At 38.5% G+C, this 22,731-nt stretch overlaps 1 protein-coding gene across 4 annotated transcripts; it reads right to left on the reverse strand.

Moving 5' to 3' along the window:
• Window positions 1–2,131: 2,131 nt before the first annotated feature.
• On the reverse strand, window positions 2,132–13,916 carry wt1b (WT1 transcription factor b). Of its 4 annotated transcripts, none has more exons than XM_086072017.1 (9): window positions 13,228–13,916; window positions 11,236–11,376; window positions 9,261–9,381; window positions 6,186–6,266; window positions 5,696–5,801; window positions 5,463–5,610; window positions 5,064–5,153; window positions 2,889–2,972; window positions 2,132–2,742 (listed from the first exon to the last, which is right to left on the reverse strand). In XM_086072017.1, the coding sequence occupies exons 1-9, from the start codon at window positions 13,625–13,627 to the stop codon at window positions 2,621–2,623; spliced, it is 1,293 nt and encodes a 430-aa protein (XP_085928143.1). In that variant the 5' UTR covers window positions 13,628–13,916; the 3' UTR covers window positions 2,132–2,620. The 4 variants fall into 4 exon arrangements, with proteins under 4 accessions (XP_085928143.1, XP_085928142.1, XP_085928145.1 ...); XM_086072016.1 differs by having other exon boundaries at window positions 2,880–2,972; window positions 13,228–13,914; XM_086072019.1 differs by having other exon boundaries at window positions 11,254–11,376; window positions 13,228–13,913.
• Window positions 13,917–22,731: the final 8,815 nt, after the last annotated feature.

A 22,731-nucleotide genomic window follows, 5' to 3' on the forward strand; every position in this document is an offset into this window, starting at 1 on the left:
AGTTTAAAAATGCAGTGGAAATGTAACCCATTTCCATTACATGAGCCTTTAACTTTCAGAGCCGTATATAGAGAGAGTTTGGCCAACTCGGTTTCAGCAGGGTAACAAGATGGCGTCCATATGTTATGTGACCAGCAGTTGACCGATCACAGCGAGTTGGCCAAACTCTCTCTCTATTCGGCTCTGTTCATTTTAAGCCAAGAGCACCATCTAGAGGAGTAAAAAACAACAACACACAAATGCTTCATAAAGCTTGTGCTACTAGTAATACTAGTGAAACACTAGATTTTGATAGTAGAATTTTATAATGTCACTAGTAGTCGCATCGCACACTGTTGTCAATAATGTACTATAGATATTAATGATAGGGAGTTATGACATTATTTTTTTTAAAATTCAATATCAAAGCTGTTTGATTTATTGAATGTGTTTGAGCATATTCCATATCTAGGACAACCATAGGGTCGTACCAGTCGTATCGTTATAAGGCCATTGAAGCACTTATTCAGATTTAGGTTGTACTAGTACAGACGGCCAAAAGTGGAACTGAAAGCATTACTAGTAAGGCACAGTAGTTCTACTAGTGTGCTTAATCGTAATGCTATTGAAGACAAATAATGCACTAAATCAGGATTGTTATCAGCTGGTAGTGCTAGTAGGCGTAAACATCTAAAACCTACTTTCTATATTCACCAGCAAAATATGCCATGCTCGTGCGTTTGCTTGATTATCGTTTCCGGGTACATGACATCATAGCCCACAATGGCTCATATTTTATTAACACACCTGCTGCAGCTGAGTCACCTGATCTCCTATAGGCTTGGCACGAGCTGTCCCACAAGTCCGGCCACGAGATGCATATTTGATGATGATGATGATGATGATGATGATGATGAAGATTTTGTACGCTGAGCCTCCTTCCTGGTTCTCACTTCCGCCCGTTTCCGCCCGGCGACAGTGAAGAGGGCACACGTTGAGTTGAGGAAATACAAGATTCTCATACAGTTTTTTAGTAGAACTTGGCGCATTGAGCTACAAAGGCTGATACTGCCATCAAGTGGTTGCATGTGTGAAATGCTTTTCTTGACTTAATAAGGACAAAACGATTAAAACGACCAATAAATTCATTCGTTGCCCTCGTTTGTGACGTGGGAGGAAAATATTTAAATATTTCATGTTGCATGTTTTTAATAATAAAAAAAAAAACAGCACGGCATCATATAAAAATTTAAATGAGATATTGTAAAAAATAATAAAAATAAAAATGTCACAACTTGTTGTATGTGTTCTTCCAAGGGCCGTTTGTCCCATTCAATAAGCAGATGAAATTAATGTGACTTAATTGTGGTGAAAGAAAATATCTCTTTTCAAGAGAGGAATTAAAGAATAATCAACTGTGATAATGTAGTTGCAAAATTGTGCACAACCTCTTATAACCAGTATGTGTCTGTGTCTGGAATTGACCATTCACATTCAAACTCGGATTAAATGACATCAAATAAAGTTCAAATGTTCTAGTAGACTTTTTTTTTTCTTTTTTTTTATCATCCAATGTACAGATGCTGGTCCACGCAGCCTGGGCACACCATGCCAGAACCCGGAACTACACCGCCTTGGTCTTGCACATATCTGATGATGTTGCCACGGACGCCGTACACGGACACAGCAGGTGGTGGTCTATCAGCACACCATTCAAAGGCCAATCAGGACATTTCTGGCATTCCTGGTTTTCTGGCAAATGCCAACCAAGCTGCGATGGAATAATTTTTAATTTCCACAATACCTTCCTACAAATCTTCCGTTTTTTTTGTACTTCCTTCCATTTCGGCGAGCTGTAGCTATAAAGCCCACAAGTCCTTTATACTGATAAAGGCTTTAATCATGCATATTGGGGCCCTTGGTGAGGTAGTGACACTTTGGTATGTGCCTTTAAAAAAAAAAAAAAGAGAGATTTATTGAGTTCCAGATGTTTCCAGTTATGAAGATGTGCGGCAGAGATTTAGGAGGGTGAGACCTGCACCCTGTCAGAGCGTCGGTGGGGTGCTGTTTTACTACCCGTCACTCCCCAAACACCTCCATCATTGGTGGCCTCTTAACCTGACAGCGCGCACACACGAAGACACACATTGGAGAATGATGTCAATCAGCATTTATAGACTTACAAAAAAAATACACCATACAAAAAGAATGTCGATACAATACATCACATATGTACAAAGTTATTAGGCGTGCATTGTGTGTATTTACATCATCCAAAAGCAACAAATCACCGCTGTCCATTTCCTCAAATCCAGTTTACATGATCCAGCACATTTTTGAAAACTAAATAACAGTGCAAGTGTGCTATAATATCAAAAATTGAGCTTCAATTGTTTCCTTGTCTAGTCTTTTTTTTTATTTTTTAAATTTGGGCTCAGTTATAAAATTGGTGATAACCTCTCAGTGGAGATGACCCAATAAGAGTTCTGGCTGAGATTGCATCTTGTGGACCACGCGGATGCCTTGTGGGCGCGGTTGGCATCAGCTGTGACCTCCACTTATGCACATTTGGCAAGGCACCGCGACCTCTGACCTGGCTCTGGCTCTACTGGCTGGCACGCTGCATCGCCACCTTCCAAGCTCAGATGGCATGCTGCAGCTTGGTCAGGTTCCTCTGGTGCATGGTGTGATGGCGCACCAGCTCGTCAGAGCGGGCAAACTTCTTCTGGCAGTTGGACCAGCGGCACGTGAACGGCTTCTCGCCTGAATGAGACACAAGGGGGAAAAGGGCGTTGAATGAGAAAACGCATTCAAACGTCGGGTGCGATGATCAAGCCGGCCGTCTCCAAGGTCTGACCAGGAGAGGAATGCAGCGGAGGAAGATAAAAAGGTATACGCACTTGTTTTACCTGTATGAGTCCGAGTGTGAGTCTTAAGGTGGTCTGACCGTGAAAACTTTCGCTGACACGTCTCGCACTCAAAGGGCTTCACTCCTGCACAAACATGGTTTTCATATTGTTGTTTTAATTTACAATTATTACCTGATGAAGTCACGTTCAGCAATGGAAAATTTGACAGTGTTTAGTAGTGACGCGCAAATGAAGCTTCAAGAAGCACTTGTGATATTTTTTGACTCCTCTAGATGGCACTTTTGGTTTTAAAGTGCAGTGGAAATTTAATTAATTTCCATTGCACTTGCCTTTACTTTTAAACCTACAGCACCATCTAGAGGAGTCACAAAATACTGCAAGTGCTTCATGAAGCTTCATGAAGCTTCATTTTCACTAGTCTTCACTAGTCCATCTTCACAAGTGTTAAGATAAAAAATAATAATAATAATAATAGGTAAATGGGTGTTCTTACAAATGACTTACATTTAACAAATGCATACAAATTTGTTTGAAATTAACTTTTATGTATTAAACTGATGAAATACATTTTTGTCATTTAATTAACTTTTGTTTTGTTCTGTTCAATCCAATTAATGTACACTTTGGGTAATGTGTTATTCATTATTCACTTATAATGATTCAAAGTATAAATACGTTCTATTTTAAGACTTATTCATACTTTTTTTTTTTTTTTTGCTAGAGCACACAGAAGGCTTTGATGCAGCTTCAGATGCAGAGAATGGTTGAAGAAATTGTAGTTATTACACAAACAGCCAGCAGGTAGCAGCAGAGCATAGGAAATGAACCAGAGCCATGTTGAAAAAAGATCATTCACCCACAGTTCTAAATAGATTTGTGAATAATGATTAAACTTAGCTACATTCTAATGCTAATGGCTGCAAAACGGAAACAGATAGAAATATAACTTTTTTTTGTTCCTGATGAAAAAAAAGACTCTAATCTTTCTTTTGGTAGGTTCCATGTTTTTTTTTAGCAATAGAACACAATATTCTGTGGGCCTTGCAAAATCAGTCAAAATCTAGTAAAACAGCTGGGAGCAAAGGGGGTTGCTTCAGTGAAAATAGGGGAGTGAATGAGTTAAAAATTCAAAACTGATCATCATTAATATGCCACAGTTAAGTTAATTTGGGGAAATTATGACCCAGTTTAAAGTGTTGAAACTACTGCATCTGAAAAATAAATCAATTAACGCTCTTGAATGCTCAACTGTCTGAGAAATGTAAAGCCTTTTCACACTGCACTTGTTTTTCTTGATGTTCACCGTGGAACAGTGCACAAGCACGACAGTGCTCTGGTGCAAGCTTTCCCATATTTGCAAGTGCTTGTGTAGCAGCCTAGCATAAGTCACCGTGACGATTTTCCCGCTTGTTGGTCGTTAGCATTACGAAATGCTCCGCCAACTTCTTTCTTATTATATGCGCCGCTTTTGAGTTAAGCCTTTTTTTTCAACTCAAGGGTGTGTTGCGACGCGGCAGACGGCCACCTTGTGCATCGTGGCCCGCCCTCGCAGCACATCCACAATGAATGGGTTTTGCTAAGTGCAGTGTGAAAAGGCCTGAAAACTCAGCCTCTGCAATGTGGCATAATGTGGTTATATTTTATACTAAGAGTGAAAATTGTTAATTCAGATACATTTGAGGAGGCTTGGTTTGTTAAAACAAATGACTGTAAAGCTTCGTTGCAGAAGGAAGTGCGTGAGCTATGAAGCTAAATTTGCATCTGGATTAATATCCATCGTTTTATTTATTTATTTATTTATCACTCATGGCTCTAAGACCTTTGGAAAAGAGACCAGGGAAAATGAGGCAACAGAGTCGTTGGCTCTTGTGAAGTATTACAGACTTTTTTCTCATTTATTCAGCATGAGTGCAGACTGTAGCACCCCGCGACATAGACCACCGTTTTAATCAATGGAAGTGTTATAAATGAGCTTTTTTTCATATTAAATTAGCGATTCAACATGATTTTGGGCTGGCGTTGTTTTTTTTTTTTGTGGAAGGTTCGTCATTTCACAAATTGTGTGATGGTTAAAAAAGAACCAAGGAGAGAGAAAAGGTAATAACTTCCTGTTCCACTGATTGCTATGCGACCAATCATTTTCATTCCTGATGGTGAATCATGAAAGTGAGTGAGATTATCGGTGCATGGATTAAAAGTGTGCCATTATAGTACCTGTGTGTCTGCGCTGGTGTCTCTTCAACTGGTCTGAGCGAGAGAATCTGCGGCCGCATTCTGTGACATCACACTGGTACGGCTTCTCTCCTGCAACATAAACCACCTCGTTGTTGTATGATTTTATTATATTTTATTTTCCTTCACCTGTAAGTGAACAATGATTTATTTTCATCTTTCTGTATCACAAAAAATAGCATTTTAACAGGGGTGTGTACACTTTTTACATCAACTGTATATCCTATGTACAAATTGAGATTCCAACTTTTATTTATTTTATTCATATATATATATAATTATTATTAATATTATCATTTCCACTCCAGTGTATCTCACATTGCCATTTATGTTCACTCAGCAAAAAACATTTATATATTGTACATTTAGAGATAAACTCACCCGTGTGCTTCCTTCCATGCATCTGCAGGTGTGAAAGTTTGAAGTACCTCTTGCTGCAGCCGGGATGGGCGCACACAAAAGGACGCTTGTCCCCGGGCTCGGATGACTTCACAACTGGGGGAGCGAGACTGGGAACCCGTCTTACATCCTTTCGGAAGGAAGACAACACCAATTGTTTATTCAAGTGCTATTTTTACCTCCTTTGTGCATGCATGTGCATTTACTTGACTAACCTGAAGCCCCCTAAAGACACCATGTGTGTGGATGTGGTACTGGGCGCTCACCAGCATGGGAGGGGGCGGGGCTATGGGATCGCTGTCATAGCTGCTCGTGTGGCTGCTACAAAACAAAATGCAAACAAAACTTTCAGTCAAATGATCCAAAAGTCTCACAATTTGGAATTCAAACAATATGATTGAGGGGAGGGGGGGGGGCGGGATGAGGGGGGGGGGTTATCCAAATTCAAATAAAACTTGGATTTCAAATTATCCTTATAAAGATGTTATTTAACTTTTTTATGTACACCTGTCTGATATGATCTACAAATAAGTCCTTGAAAAAAGTGTGTACAAGTCTACACAGTGAAGCATTCAAACATTATTATCCTTATCTGAGCGTTCTGGTCCCCCCCCCCCCCCTCACCGGCAGCCGGCCAGCAGCCATCTGGCTTCCTCTCCTACAGTATTTTCCCCTCATTAAGACTATAAGAAAATAAGTTTTTACCTCTTCATGGAAGATGCAAGCGTGTTCATCTGGTTCCACGTGACGCATTCCAGTTGCGACGCCATTTGGTACAGGTTATCACTGATGAGAGGCAACAATGCACTGTTTAATACTTGGATGTTGTGGCGAAATATTGGACAATTGCGCAATAGGCCAACATGGTCGGTCATACATTTCAAGTTGCCGGTTCTGCATACAAACTGCAATGAAAAATGATTTGATTCCTTCTGCCAAAAAGCTGCTAAATCCTGAGCAAATCGAGAATTACCGGTATTCCACATACTGTCCTGCTTTACGGTCACTAGTTGTGGTTATTGTTGATGTTGTGATGTCTTTATTATTTATTTATTTTTCATACTTTGCCTTTAAAATACATGGGACGCAGTCATTCAGCTGTTGTGTGTGTGTGTGTGTGTGTGTGTGTGTGTGTGTGTGTGTGTGTGTGTGTGTGTGTGTGTGTGTGTGTGTGTGTGTGCGTGCGTGTGCGTGTTTGTTTGTTTGGACTTGCACGCAAAAAAATTGAGATGAATGTTGCGTGGCGGCAAAGAACTTCACTCAATTCAATTCAACAAGTAGCAGTTTGGAAGTGAACAATAAAAAAAAAAAAGCTTCATTCTACTTTGTATTTAATGTCACTCCAAGATGATGTTACTGTCAAACTAAACAAATAAATAAAATGAGAATCACAAGTTGCATATTTAAAACAAGCACATTGCTTTGCCCTAAGTGCGTTCAATTTAATGCTAACATACAATGCATAATGCCCAACACGGGCTAATAAATAGCATTTTTATACTGCAATGCTTTAAGCGACACATTTTTTAAACATAAAAAGTGCACCAACACATGTTGCTGTTACATGTTACGGCAGCTTACTGAGTCACTTACAGTAGTTGTGAAACTCGTCTTCGTTTGTGACGGCATTATACTGCCCCCCAGTGGCCAAGTTGTGCACACCAGAATGAGCCACAATAGATTAATCATGATATGCAGACTGTTTAATTGTTTAAAATCCATTTAAATAAGTCACATCTACATGTTTTCAGAAAATACAATATGATAGAGTGCATTTTTTATTGTTATTAAAAAAGACATTGGATGTTATATGTATATTTTTTGGGAAAACAATATGTAGTGGTAGACTGTAAAACTGAACTGCCCTTCTGGGACTAATAAAGTATTCTGTATCTGAATCTGAATCACAAGACCTCAGGTCAGGGCGCATAGTACGTTTTCTTTGGCAGTCTGCACCCCGAACACAACAGTTCAAAACCTGGAATGTCATCGAGCAACGTATCTTGCTATAGCTCAATTCAGCGTCAAATCACTGCGTGTATTTTGCTTTTTTTGTGTGGCTCTTTTTGCGACACAACAATAAGAGGAGAGAGACAAAGCACAAAAACTGGAGATGAAGTTTTTTCAGCATGAGCGTCACTTCTCATCAAAGTCAAGGTCGAGTGTTTTGTGGCTGATATTGTCCTAACAACAATTAATTACAGATGTTGGAAAAATGACAGTTATAGGACTCCGACGATAAGCGTGTTTCATCTTTATTTGTTTGTTTGTTTTTAAATTGGGAAGGGGGCTCTTGAAATAGGAGCATGTTGGCAATATTTATGATAGTGAGGGTTCTCCATGTCCCTCCCCTCCCTTTGTGCAGATAATGAAGGGAGATTCCAAATGGTTGCTTATTAACACATCCTGTACGCCCACCGCGCTGCTCATTAAAAAACATGGGCTACGAGCCATTCTTTACCTTGGCATATAACACGAGTGCACACACACACACACACACACTGGGAGATGGGATTGTGTTTGTCTGCAGGGGAGAGGGGGTGCGACTCGGTGCCTTGCACACCACGAACCACCGCATGACATCACTCTGTCCTCGGTATCATTAAAGGCGGTAACGTTTCTAGGGAGGGGGGGGGGGGTGAATTCTGGCTTTCATTCCTTGAGAAGTCCTTGAGGGAAGTAGAATAATCAGTTCTGAACAACGGTCAACTGTGGAAAGGCTCACTGCTATCTGACATACATATATACACTATGCGTGTGTGTGCGTGCACATGCGTGCGCGTTCGTTTGACTTTTTCCAGCTCGCGCCATAAGTTGTAACAAAAAACAGCAAAGTCTCCTCTTATCATCTGCCGTTCCAGTATTTGTGTTGCACCATGCTCTCCGTTTTTCCCCAAAACATCCCGAGTCGGCATTCAAAGAATTCCAACCCGATTCACCCGAAGAAATGTTTTCCATCAAGTTGGAAACAAATTGGGAACACAATCAGGTATTTATAAAAGCACATTCTCAGCCTTACCCCACACACACTCAATATCACTAATATGTCAGGTTTTTTTTTTTCTCCACGCTGTCGAAGCATACATGACAACAGGAGATCACTAAATGTTTGTTGGCAGGTCCCCAAATCCATAATAACTGGGTGTCAAAATTATTTAATTTTGAGTTCATTTCAAGTTCCCTTACCGCCACTCATTTTTGAACGCGTGATTAATGACTGCCCCTTACTGGGGGAATGCCAGCAGCAGACATGTCCACGTCAAAATTTTGCAGTAATAAGTTTGATAATAATACATATATTTGTGGAGCCCCAAGTCGTATTTTACAATTTTAAAAATGTGCAGAATTTCACAAGTTACTTCGTGTTATAGCTTCAAGATGAAAAGAAAAATGCACTGAGCTGTCGCCAAATGCAATTATGCCATCTAGTGGCAGAAAAATGACCTCAACACCAACCAATATCACACTAGATTTTTTTACAGTACAGTACATCTTTCTAATGTAAACTCATTTTTATGAATTATTGTGACTGTATCAATGATTAAAAGATGCAGCCATATTTCTATTACTTTAACATCCCCCCACCCCCACTTTTATGTTCACAAGGGTATGAAAACTTTGCGATTATTTGTGAGTTAACTATTTAAGTCATGTGATCAATTACAATTAAAAACTTTAATCACCTGACACCCCTAATAATAACATTTATCCCTTGGGGGCTTATTGGGTGATGGGATTCAGGGAAGTGTGTATGCACGGGGAGTAAGAAAAACGAATTACCTGTTGTAGTTTCTCAACAGTAGTGCTTGGTTGCTCGGGCAGGATTCTGCGGGATTGTGGCACCCAAACACAGGCGGGGCAGGAGGAGGATGAGGAAGGGGAGGGGCGTATTGCTGATCAACTGCAAATAACACAAAGCTATTTTATTAATACAATGCATTGTAGTGGAAAAATAACTGCTTCACAAATGAAGTTTAAAAAATGAAAAGCACTTTAATGAATGAAACACAGCTGTCCTAATTCACAATGTTTACTATTGAAGACAAAAGTAATGGGACATGGTCAATACAAGAAATGAATAGCGCATGGAGCAATTTGTAGAAATGCAGAATCTTGCAAAAGGACGCTAATATATGGTCACAGGGATTTGAGGTTCGTACCCTCAACCTGCAGGTGGTTGGATAAAAAAAAAAAAAGTTAAATTTTGTCAGTGTGAAGTTCAATAAGGTCAGAGTTCATGCTCACTGGCTTCTTTCACACCAGATTTAGCCAAGCATGCATTTAAGGCTAAGTCATAATATTAAAATCATTAAAGTCATTGCAATTAAAAAGCAACAACAACTTTTTGTCATATTTGTTGAAATAGTCATTAGAAAAATCACATTACTGTATTCGTAATGCAGTGTTACTATAATAACACTTGTTTATCAGTTTAAAGTTGTATTCTTTTGCTTGTACTGTATGTCAAATTAGAGGTACAAAATGGAGCAAGAGTTGGCAGATTTTTTTTCACAGACCATATTTATCATGTACTATCAAGTCAAAATTAATATTTTGACAAATATGACAAAAAGTGAGTTTTATTTTTAAATTGTTAAGCCCCCGTTAAAGAGTATCCTTTAGTATGCAGTTCACGAACCGTTACCGGTACTAAGTACAGAAAGTGATCACATCTTTTATTGGGCTCGTTCGGTTCATCTTAAGCAGTGCGTTCTTTTCAGTTACATATATTCTATTCAAATTTTGTTTGTGAAAATTAGGGATGTTTGATACCACCTTTTTTTTTCTCAAACCGATACCAGTACAAGTACTCAACTCTTGAGTGGTCACCGATACCAAGTACCAATACCACTAGTACTTTTAATACATAAAATTTACCGCACAAAATGACTGATCATTTTAAAGAAAGATATTAATATGCCATTTTTCCTTCAAATTGCATGAGATAAATAGCAATTTTCTCTCATCGTTTTCCATTTGTTCATAAAATACATATTTTATGTTCCTGATCGTAAAACAACCACAAGAGAGCGGCCGATACCAGTTTGGGCCGCGAGTACTGATATCTTGAAATAAGACCTGGTACTGATACCTGTTCTCGGTACTAGCCCATCCCTATTGAAAATATATTGTTTTTTTCCCCTTATAATACTTTTTTCAGCGTCACTCTAATGGTTATTTGTATATTAAAATTATTATTTTGCTGCATATTTTATCAGTTGCATTATTTTGCGATTTTATATTTTTGGGTATATTTTATTGTTGACCAAATATGGTTTCTTGCCCAACAGAGAAAATACAGAAGCACACACTGCCTATTTTTCCATCATGGTAATACGTGGCGTAAGCTCCACCAATATTCCGCCATTTGTGTTGAAACTCAGAGCCATAAGTGAGGCAGCAGACACCCTGTGAGGGACAGTCATGTGAAGTTTAACACACTCACATCCACTTGTTTAGAATGCAACCTTCTGCCTAGTATATTACGCGTCACACGCCAGACACTGCCACTAACGTTCTTACACATCAAATCGTCTGACGTGGGATGCTGTGTCACGCAAGGCGCTTTAATGCTGTGTGAAAAAGACTTGACTCACATTATGTCCATGACTGAGTTTAGAGACAGAGAGAGAGGGAGAGAGAGAGAGATACAGAGAGACAGGAAAAACAAAAGAAAGAATGATGGGCTGCGTCTATGACCTTGCAGTGAACGCAGCCGTGTTCCAGTAATTGAGTGAGTTTAGCAAGAACGTGCCAGGAAGTAGACTGTTACCAATGTTGTTTGTCGGCGACAGTGTGTCTTCGTGCTTGAAGGACAGGCTGGAGAGCTGAGGGGTGTGGTGAGACGCCGTGTGAGGGTAACTGGGGTTCCCGTCTAAGCCCATTGCACCATAACCTAGAGAAAAAGAGAGTTCAAGGATGAGGAGTCATGTCAATGCTACCTACGTTGAAGTTATTAAAGTGGGACTGTAAAGTTCAAGCAGAAGTTAGGAATTTTTCAAAAGTCAGTCCTTGGAGGGCCGTAGAGAAGTTTCTCCAGAAAAAAAAAAAGACTCACAATCGCTTACTTAAATCCCCGCAGCTTGCAGAGCAGTTTATCACTTCATCAAAAAGTACTTTACTTGCGGGCGAACAAGAGTGCGTGCACAGTGTCTGTGGAAGTCACATCAGCGCACACGTCCACAGTTCAACCTCTGACCTCCGAGTAACGAGCCCCAGCAGACTTGACGGAGCTTTGTTTGCAAGAAGGAAATTCATATTTATGTTGCATACAAAAGTCCCAAATTCAGATTGCAAATCCAGATTGCGGTGTCCACGATAAATTAAGAAAATAAAATAAAATAAATCTTTACCATAAATTCTTGATCAACTAAATAAAGCAAACTCAACTGTTAAACCTTTAGGGAACTCAAATACATTTTTGGAAAGTAACTTACTTTAACTTAATTACTGTATGTACAGTAAAACAGGCTTTTCTTTCATATATATATATATATATATATATATATATATATATATATATATTAGAGCTGTCAAACCATTAAATTTTTTAAATCAGATTAATCACATTTTAGAATTTTGATTAATCACGATGAATTGCTTAATAAAAAAAGGCTTTTTTATCAACATTTTTTTCCCGCCAAATTTGAAGTGTGTTTTCTAATCAATCAATTACTTGCATAATTTTAAATGGGAAAAAAAATACCCCAATATTTTGACGTGAACAAAGATTCCAAATGTGATACGTAAACAGTTATTAAATGCTTTACCTCAATGCATGTAATTATGTTTTTTGCTCAAACACAACCTGTGCTACCTTAAATCCGCTGTCACGCTAAAGGATAATCTATAGTCAAAATTAATAAATGAATTCATGATTAATGCGCTAATTTTTTGTGATAAATTAATCAGTTAACGCTTTAACTTTGACAGCACTGATTATATATATATATATATATACAGTATATTGGCATACATCTCAATTTAAGCAACAACAATTTTTAGGGCAAAACTAATACAGTTTTTTTGGGCAGGCAGTTTTGGTTAGGGGATGAGGATAGAAATAGCAACACAAAATGATCAATATGGGCCACAATATTAGGTACAGTTGCACTGCTTTTCAAGATCCAATAAAAGAGCTGTTTCACAAAAAATACCTTGTTTAATTCATCTATTTTACAAGCAACGTATCCCAGTGGAGAACAATAACATTCAGTTCATATATTTAATGTAAAATTATACTTTGAGGTGTAAATGTTAGAAAAGGGTCCCCATAGGACGCAGTCTAGTTGTATACTTCTGCACACTACAAGCACAATTGTTTATTAATAATAGTATGATAGATTTATGAGTCTAGATCAAGGTTTCTCAAACTTAAGGTTGCTGCAAAAAATTGCTATTTCCGTACATAAGATATTCTAGTAAATTTTAATTTTTAAATTGCGTCTTGAGCTGAAAGTGTTTGAGGAACTGTGACCCATAGGAACAATTTCAAATGTGTCTGTGATCATTTCCCGAAAGGTTGCAGTGCAACAGGATTATGGCGGACGCCTGTGTCTGTCAGAGTGCTTCCAGAAAACTGTCAAGCTAGTTCCTGGCAGAGGGCATGTTGTCCCAGTAAAGCACATAACATCCTGCCTAGACACAACAGCGCTGACAAATCCAACAAACATATCGTAGAGGATGTCACCTTTCCAAGAAGATTTTCATCCCTTGAATTGTTGAATGTTGGGCTGACAATGTTTACCTTGATTCCTGGGTGCAGGAGGACTGTCCACACAACCGGGGAGGTAGGTTCCACTGGGAAAACCCCTGGGCTGGCCCGCCGCCGGCTCTCCAAAGGCCCCCACCCGGCAAGGGCCCGAGCCTGTGAACTGGCCCGAGAAGTGCAACGTGAAGGCGCCGAGTCCACAGTGGGGATCCTCGATAGGGTCGGCGGTCCCCCAGCTGGGCTCCTGCTTGATGAGGGAGTGATGGGAGGGCAGGGAGTTATAGGGAGAGCCGGGATGGAGGTCCAACAGTTGCGTCCACTGGCCGCAGCCGCCTCCTGCCCCACCTAAGGAGGGCACCTGGGGGCCTGGAGACAGGAGAGCCAAATCTCGGACGTCCGAGCCCATCGACATGGCGCCGCACGGTTCGGTCAGCATTGGGTACGAGAGTTGAAAGTCCAAACAGAAAGATGGAATTCCAGTGAAGGAGATGACAAAGTCAAACTCTAAAAGAAAACAAAAGTCACAGCTCACAAGCTACCAGGCCATCATTCGCACCCGAAGGGAAACATCAAAATGGATGAATGACCAAAATGGAGGTGTGCCTGCCTCCACTTTGTGTGTGCGGTGAGTGGGAGTGTGTGTGAGGGTATCACAGCCTCGTTCCTGCGTCTCCACAACTGGCTTGCCTTCAGCTCCCCCCCCCCCTGAAGACTCAAATACTGGCTATAGTCACACAGGCCAGGGGGCGGAGCCAGATAAGTTTTCGCCTTGCCCTGACCCTCACTGACTTCTCAGCAGGCTCTGACTAAACACACACTTGTATTCGTTTGGCCAAGTTCAAGTGTGGCTCTTTTTTTGTGCATTTACGTAGAGGAAGAAATAAGTGGATTCTCGCAAAAGAATAAGTAAAAACAGCTGGAGGTAAAAAAAATAAAAAATTAAATAAAAATCCTTAAATATGAGCATTCTGAATCACCGTTTTCATGGTTCATTTGTTGAGACTCACTTATTGTCATGTTTCAGTGAACAAAAAATACAGTTCAATTCAGAGTGCAAACAATCAAAGCAATTACAAAATGCTCAAACACATCCTGACCTAAAAACCTGTCACGCTTCTGATTCATCACTTTAGCTTGAAACACACCAAACTTTCATAATCGTTTCATAATAGGATGAAGTAAGAAGATGCACATCATGTCAGTAACAGTAAGTCCAACATGATGTTTTTAGATTTTAGAAATTGTGTATCAGACATATGAAAAAATTGATTAAAAATGTCTTCAAGAATTAAAGCAATAAATAAACGTGTAACGGAAAAATCATACAAACGGCATTGTTTTGGCGCGCAACCAAAAATGCTTACACATGAGGATAATTAATAACGTTTTGACCTTGATTCAACGTGCAGCTCCACGGGAATGCAACTAAACTTTCATCGGTTATTTTAAAATTTTACTGTATAACCATGCAACTCACATACGCTATATGAAAGGAGTGGAGAAGAGAACCCACACATCACTTGTCTAGAAATTATTATTAATAATAATAATAATAATAATAACCAGTATCTGCCATGTTATAAATTATATATTAAACAGATAATTATAATAATATTGTATTTAAAAAAAATAGCATCTATAATTTGAGGATTAGGAACCTGATATGAAATAAAAAGCTGACACATACCGAAATGCCAGAATTTTTAGATGTAAAAAAAAGAAATGAGGCCAAGATAAATTGTTCCAATCTTTTTCACCATTAATGTGACCTGTAACCTGTGCAAATCAATTGAAAAATAAATAACTAATAAAAAATTATAATAATAATAATAAATTAAATAAATTAAATATTAAAAAATATATAATAATAATAATAATAATAATAATAATAATAATAATAAACATAAATACAATTTAAATAAATAAATACAAATAAAAAAAATGTTTTAAATAAATACATTAAAAAAAAATGTTTTTAACATTTGATAGAGTAAGACTGACTGTTAGTGTAGTGTAGACCTTCATTCTGCACAGGTTCCATTCCCGGTCAATGACCCCGATACCCAGCCCCTGCCAGCTGATTAAAGCCTGGATAATAATGACAGAGTTGCATCAGGAATGGTGTCTTGTTAAACACTGTGGCAAACAAATCATGCGAATGACTCGTGGTAGCGGCGTCTTACAGGGAAAACCTGTCACTTTTCCTGATAAAGTCACTAAAGAAAATCATCATTAGGTAGAGATGAGAAGAAAACTGCAGGAATTTCTGTCAAGTAATGGCTGTCTGATACAGGTGACAACAATCTTCCATCCTCTTCATATATCTGAGCTACGGGGGGAAGATAGCAAGACAGAAGCCATATCTTTAAAAAATAAAAACAAAAAAATAAAAACAAGCCTGAGTACATTTTGCAAAAACACATTTGAAATCTCTCAGGCACGTGGGGAAAATGTGTTATTATCCAGTAAAGCATCTTCAATTGACAGCATCAGATATCAAATTCATTCTTGTCAAAATATTAACTTTTTATTGCTGAAAATGGCTCAATGAGTCAAATATGCCTTTAATTGTAATTTTGTTTATTTTATTTTATTTATTTTTGAAATTATTTATCATGGCCTAATGTTTTTCACATTTCAACAGGGGTGTGTTGACTTTTTATATAATTTGTATGTACATATCAAAATGTGCTTCATGGGTGAATATGATGTCATCATGCTCACACAAATGAACAAAGATTTATGAGGAACAACAATAACTTATTCCACCCACGAGGATACGATATCTTCACCATTCACACCACAACATGATGGATTTTTAAAAACGTCCCCGCCTGCGAATATAACGTTGCAAACCCACCAACACTTGATAACATCAAGTATGGAGTGTGAATTCAAGTTAGTGGACAACGAGTATCAGGCACTTCCCGTCATCACCATCTGGAATATTCGTCTGGAATTCCAGTGAACATCTGTGACCTCACCATAAGTGGTGAGTGACTTGATTTTGGGTTGGGGGACAAATATTCAAGGACCAGGGAGAAAAAAAATGCCATTCTTCGGGATTCAAATTGACCACCATTGCAAATATTATACTGCCATGATATAATAATCATACATTAAGTGGCAGATTCCTATTGGTGGTTGACTACCGGTAGCTAATGAGGAATTAAAGCTTGTCGGTTCAACACTTATTCTGAATCATATAGAGTTGGTCCACTTTCACAGTGTCCATTTATTTGAGAGGACTTTCTACACTATATTGGAGTATGCTTTTAGGAATATTTTTGTCATCCAGAAGAAAATGTGTGAGGTCAAAGGGAAAGAAGGTCGGTTGGCTCTATTTTTGAATCATGCTTAGTGCACTGAGAACAAAAAGGGCCTTTCCTCAAACTGTTGAACACATCATAAATGTATTGGTGACATAAAGGTAGAAGGAAGATTTAGGGGGAAGGAGTTGAACAAGCAATTCATCAATCAAGATCAATTCATTGATTATTATTTCCCCAAACTGCAGGGACAGGCAGTGAGTTTCGGACCTGGGCCTTTAGTGGTTATTTATGCGATCTAATCCACCTTTTAATAACACTATCACATCACAAAATAATGTACAAAAAATGCTTACAGTATAACTATGTGTGGTATTAAAGAAGAGACAGCAGCACTTCATGTATTTGAAGATGTACCATATACCATAATACTAAAAATAAACAGTCACCTTCATCTTCCAATACATCGCCTCCAAACAACTCCAAGCTTCTACATTACAATATAGCAGTTCACGATTAATATATATGAATATACATTTTTTTAATAAATCACATCATACTCACCAGAGATGCTGATGCAGAGGCAGCAGAATTCCTTTCTTTGCTCCTGCCTGTCTGTCTAAGCTAACTGTTCCGGTCATGCATACTGATCTGAAAGTGAAAAAAAGAGAAATAAATAAATTTATAAATACATTTCCAGGTTGAAACAAGCAAGCCTTGACCGAGCCTCAAAAAGTCCAGTTTTCATGATGCACATTTTAAGCTCAACGAATCAGAGGGATAAACGAAGCAAAAGCAATTTGAGGACAGAAAAACCCATCAGCGGATTTGGTGAACATAAAAACTGATTGTTAAAAAAATAATAATAATAATAATAATTTCAACGGTGTGTGTGTGTGGGGGGGGGGGCTGATGCCAGCACTCGGAATTCTGAAGGCGCTGGGCAAATAATATTTGCATGGCAGCACTTGAAGCTGATATCTGATTGGATAAAATAAAATAACCCACAAATGACTGGAAGCTGCACAAACCAAAGACTGTTGGAAACAAATTTGTATTATTTCATGTAAGTTGTAAGTTATTGGTCCGACAGAGAAGGTAATAGTGTCAATAGTGTAAAAATACACAAATTGTGTATTTTATGGTTCTAGGCAAGATAAAATCCTCTCTGACTTATTCTGGGAATTAGTACAGAGGCGAAGTCATATCCCAGAAGAACACCCAAACATTCAGAGGATGTCCACAGAGCTGATTTAAATATGGAAGCAGAGAAAAATTATTTCTCCCTCAACAATTGCCAAAACTTCCGGGGTCCACCCACGATAAACAAACAAGGGCCGTAAATAATGTGCTATGAGAGCAAAAGGTTGTGGCACAATCGAGGAAATCTGGCCCAAATATTTGCTGTTAAGCCAAGGCATGCCTTCCCCAGTGGAGTATTTAGCGAGGATTCATCAGAGGTGACGGGTCGGAGAGAAAACAAGCCCTTCAGCCCACATGACGGATGGCGGTCCCCAAGTCCGCCCATTCTTCTTCAGATCACTATGTGGTTAACTCTGGGTTTAAAACAACATCAGAACGGAGAGGAAGGCGAACGGTCACTACGAGCCGTGACCCTTAACAAGAAACACACAAGATCCCAACTTTCTCCAGCGTCATGAGGGAATTGGAGACGGCTTTGTTTCAGCCAAAAAGCCACATGATAAACTACACAGATATGTGACCTGGCGGAACACGTGAAAAAGACATTACTTTTCTGTAATTCAACACAAATCTGTTTGCATGCATCGAAAGACAGGCTGTTCTTGTTTTTAAAGCAAAAAAACACTTGCGGTTTAATAATGCTGTCATTTTAAAAACACCAGTCATCGGTTTTAAAATAGATGCAGTTCTCAGGCAAATCTGCAGGTGTTATTTTGGTCTTAGATATGCAGATAACACACGAAACAACAGTGCTCTTCACCAGTGACGTGCAGTACAAGTGTTTGCCCCCTTCCAGATTTTTTTTTTTTTTGCATGTTTGTAACACTAACAATTTTTTTTAAATATTACCGTTAGTCAAAGACAACACAAGTAAACGCAAAATGCAGTTATTAAATGTTGATCCAAACCTAAGGCCTTGTGTGGAAACCAAATAACTGGTTGGGCCAACGACAACTGTCAATGAGGCTTTCATGTCTCTGTGGGAATATTTTGGTCCTAGTAGAATTGTTGCAATTCGGCAACACTAATCAGGCGTAGGCGTGGCCAGTGAAAATGGCTACAAAAAAATTCACCACAGACAATTCATGATTTCACACTTGATGATCTTAAAAATCCTTTTCCATGGCACTGCTAATTCTCAGCTTGAAGCAGTTGCATTGCTACTTTCTAACACTTTGTGACAAGAGATAACAACACGTGAATGCGCAGTCCATCACCTTTAGTTACACCTCGACACACACAACACTTCTACATTTGTGCAATCCAACGAGATCAAGTTCACGTACTGTACCGACGCTCTCCGAGAAAAGTATTCATTCTAGATTTTTGTGTGTAACTATAACTATTTTAATTTATTGAATGTTTAAGTCAAAGAGAATGATTGTAAACATCATGTGCGATATCGTGCCAGTTTATGCTAGTACTTACTTTCGACTATGGCTAGTACGCTAACTAGGTTAGTGATGTGTTTCATAAAAATGTGAATTGTTCATATTGCGTTTGGTTATTCAACTACTGAACTCAGTGACAGCATAATGATGCATTGGCTTATTTATAATATAAAACAAAGAGATCAGAACACCTTACTTTAGTCCTAAAGAATTTACACTGGCTCCCAATCAGCTGTAAAATAGATTTCAAAAACTGGTCTCTAAATCACTAAATGGGGGGGGGGGGATTATTATTTTTTTTTTTAAATGACCACCTCTGACAACTACCATGCATTATCATCATCATCATCGTGTTTCTAAAAATGTGCTCCTGTTAAATGATTAATAATATTTATTTTTCACCACTCCAATTCAGTTTGGACTGGTTGACTTTCCACTTCTGAACAGGAAATATTGAACCGGTCATAAGGAGAAGATGATGACAAAGGTCCTGGGGGCACACAAACAAGGTATGCTAACGACAGCTATGTGTTTATTTCTGTAATTTCTTAGCCTCATATGCTCAAATATTAAAATGAGTCCACCAATGAGAGGCAAGAAATGGTTTAAGTCAACCATATGGGCTGGCTGACCAACAAATGGCAAAAGTTTACGGCCATATTTTCATTTGTTTAGGAAGTATGCTACTTCCTGGTTGATGGAGTGGTGGGAGGCGCCATTATTGTTCTGCCACACTTTCAATCATGAAATTGTGATATATTATTTTATAAATCTATCACATTCCTTTGGCTTCTACAAAGTTTTGATTGATTTTAGTGTAATCCTGTTCACAGTATATGTCCTTCAATTTACTGTTTCAAAATGACTGCTGCGATTTTTCAATTCAATGATTCTCATTAGATTGTTACATGTCTGGGGAAATTTGCTTCCTATTTAGGAAGACAAGTCTTTGAAGTCCTTTTTTATCAAACAGGATAGTCATTGTTACTTATTTTTCTTAATCAACAAGCAATGGCCATGATTTTTTTCCCCCCCTCCTATCAACAGTGAGCACTCTTCAAAGAGTCACATATCCGAAGCTGTGATAAGACGAAGAGAAGAACAATCTGTGGGAGAGTGAGTCTCTCCACGCTATATGTGTCAGACGCAATACTTGTCCACTGATGTTTAACACACACAGTTCTGCTGGCTTGTTTCTCTTCACCTTCACCCTCCACCACTAAACCCAATATTCCTCCCTCCAGTTTATGTCAAATAAACACATAAAAAAAACGTTATATTACGTTATACACGCAATATTTAGCTTTTTGGTTCTGGTCAAATATTTGCGATAAAATTAATAAATAATGTAGGCTCTAGGAATCTCCAAAGGTGAACATTATCTGTACACATTATAATTGAACTAAATAAAAAATAAAATAAAAAAAAGATATATCTTGCTTTCAAGTATTTTTAAGGTTTATATAGTTAGACACTTGCAGAAATGAGCTCCATAATCCATGTCTCATCCCAGCAGGTGCATGTGTGTCACGATCAAGGCCGGCCCGTTATCAGCGCCTTACAGTAAACTGCGGCCTCTTCCGTGTTGTCACGCCCAGCAGCAGCTGCGGCCGGCAGGGCGTCAGCAGGCAACAAAAAACATTGCGCATATCTCCAGCGGTTACTGCGCATATGCTGTCATCCACCACAAGCCTCGTTGTGTGGGCTGGACACGCAAACGCGGATCTGATGACTCACACGTGAGTGCAATGATAGGGAGAAGCGTGCAAATATCTACCATCAGCATGGAATTGAGAATTTGCCAATCTCAGCTGGCTAATATAATAGCTGAAAATGTGTTTGATGCTAAAAGTCTCTTTTTTTTTTTTATCCAGTGTTGAGGCACTCCTTAGAAAACAGTTAACGGGAACCTGTAAGCTTGGCTCGCCAATTGACACTGAGCAGTGTTGCAAATTTGCTGCCTGGATAGAAGTTTTTCTGTCTCTGGCTGCATTTCCGCACCAGTTTCAGAAGCATTAAGGTTCGTCACACTGCTCTAATGTGTAGTGCAAGTTACAATATCCATGGCAAGGATCATGAAACAAATGAAAGCGAATGAAAACAACAAACTCCTAGAGCAGGCGGTCGCAAATAGCCAGGGAAAGTCTATTCAGCTGTAAACAATCTGGAGCACTATTAAAAGATAAACAGCTTTAACCCCCTTTTCCAATTTTCTTGGGATTTCAATTAGGGATAGATCGATTATCGGCCGGGCCGATTATCTGTGCCGATATTTGTCAAAATGCCAAATATCGGCATTGGCCTTTTTTGCAAATCTGAAGGCCGATTAAGCTGGTGAATGCTTGCGAACATTGCGAATTTGGGGTTTTCAACAGGATTTGTAAGATGTTCACAGCCATTTTTACTTGGCGCAAAGACATTTCTAACATATTCAGACAATGTACATATGCTGCTGGCAAATGAACGTACATGTCAAGTTCAGTTGTATACACGAGCAGGTTTATACATTATTTCTTTTTTTCATTGAAATATATTTACCTATTATTGTATCAATAATGAAATAAGTCAAAACATACAAATAATAAGGGGTAGGACTAGATACGTTTTTAACTTCTTCCTACTCCATGTAAACTATGACCAATTGATGATCGTTATAAGGTTTTTCTTTTAAAATGTTTTATTTTTCTGCTAAAAAAAAATTTCACTGTCTGCGAAGATCTTTCGAAACCTTTTACGAACCTTGAGGAAAACCCCAAAAATTAGCATTTGTTGCTCAGTGAGATACACGGAAGTTTTCATTCATGGATTTTAAAATATTATGCTGACACTGGGAACTCCCTACACTTTTTAATAAAATAAATAAATAAATAAATAAATAATGTTGACATTTTGGAAAACTTTATTTACAGTAGAAAACTTTAGAGAACTTGCTTAGTTTTTAATTTAGCTTAAAGCAACACTAAGGATCTTTCAGTTCACGTTGATTATGGCAGCACCATATGGACAAAAGTGGTATTGTTATGTCTAAAGGAAGACCACATTTCCCATGAGGACAAACGCATTAAATCGTTTTTTTAACTCACACCAGCGAGTGAAATCCAGGCCAATTTTGATCCTTGACTGTCCTTTTATCCGAGTAGCTTCCCCTTTTTTCCATTGTTTTTTAATCTTCTCAGAAAAACAGAAGATGAAATAAAAGACAAACAAAACAGTCCTCCTCAAAGTTACTGTGTGCCAGTAAAAATTATTCAGACCCCCTCCGGCCATGGCAAAGTTACCATTCAACTAGTTTTAAGTCGATGTTTCATCAGAAGAGTTATGAAAATATTTTATTAAGGTTGAAAAGTTCCTTAGTGCTACTTTAACACATGCTGAAGACCTTGGAAGCTCCCTGCAAGTTTTGTTATAATTTGTAAACAAAGCTGTCTATTCTTTTTATATGTTTAAATTCAAAAGAAAAATTACATAACATTTTTTGGGGGGCAATATTATTTTCTCTTTTACGGCAAATGAATATCGGCTTGAAAAAACGGCTATCGGGCTTCTTGACTACTAATAATCAGTATCGGTCTATCACTAATTACTATATTCACCAATTAACTCAAACAACACCTACTCAATCTCCCCACGAATCTGAATTGTATAGATTTGATTGGCTAAGCCGCGTCACATGGGAT

Source organism: Leptonotus elevatus, chromosome 3, assembly GCF_054856555.1.
Source record: "Leptonotus elevatus isolate MCC_2025b chromosome 3, RoL_Lele_1.0, whole genome shotgun sequence".
Classification (NCBI taxonomy): domain Eukaryota; kingdom Metazoa; phylum Chordata; class Actinopteri; order Syngnathiformes; family Syngnathidae; genus Leptonotus; species Leptonotus elevatus.

Bases quoted from the DNA above. Each gene is read 5' to 3' on its own strand.
- wt1b (XM_086072016.1), bottom strand. From the start codon at position 13,627: ATGCTGACCGAACCGTGCGGCGCCATGTCGATGGGCTCGGACGTCCGA. The intron at 9,382-11,235 runs GCACGTTCTTGC...TGTTATTTGCAG, and splicing joins TGGTAACAGTCTACTTCCTG to TTGATCAGCAATACGCCCCT. The intron at 5,802-6,185 runs GTAAAAACTTAT...TTTGTTTTGTAG, and splicing joins CTTGCATCTTCCATGAAGAG to CAGCCACACGAGCAGCTATG.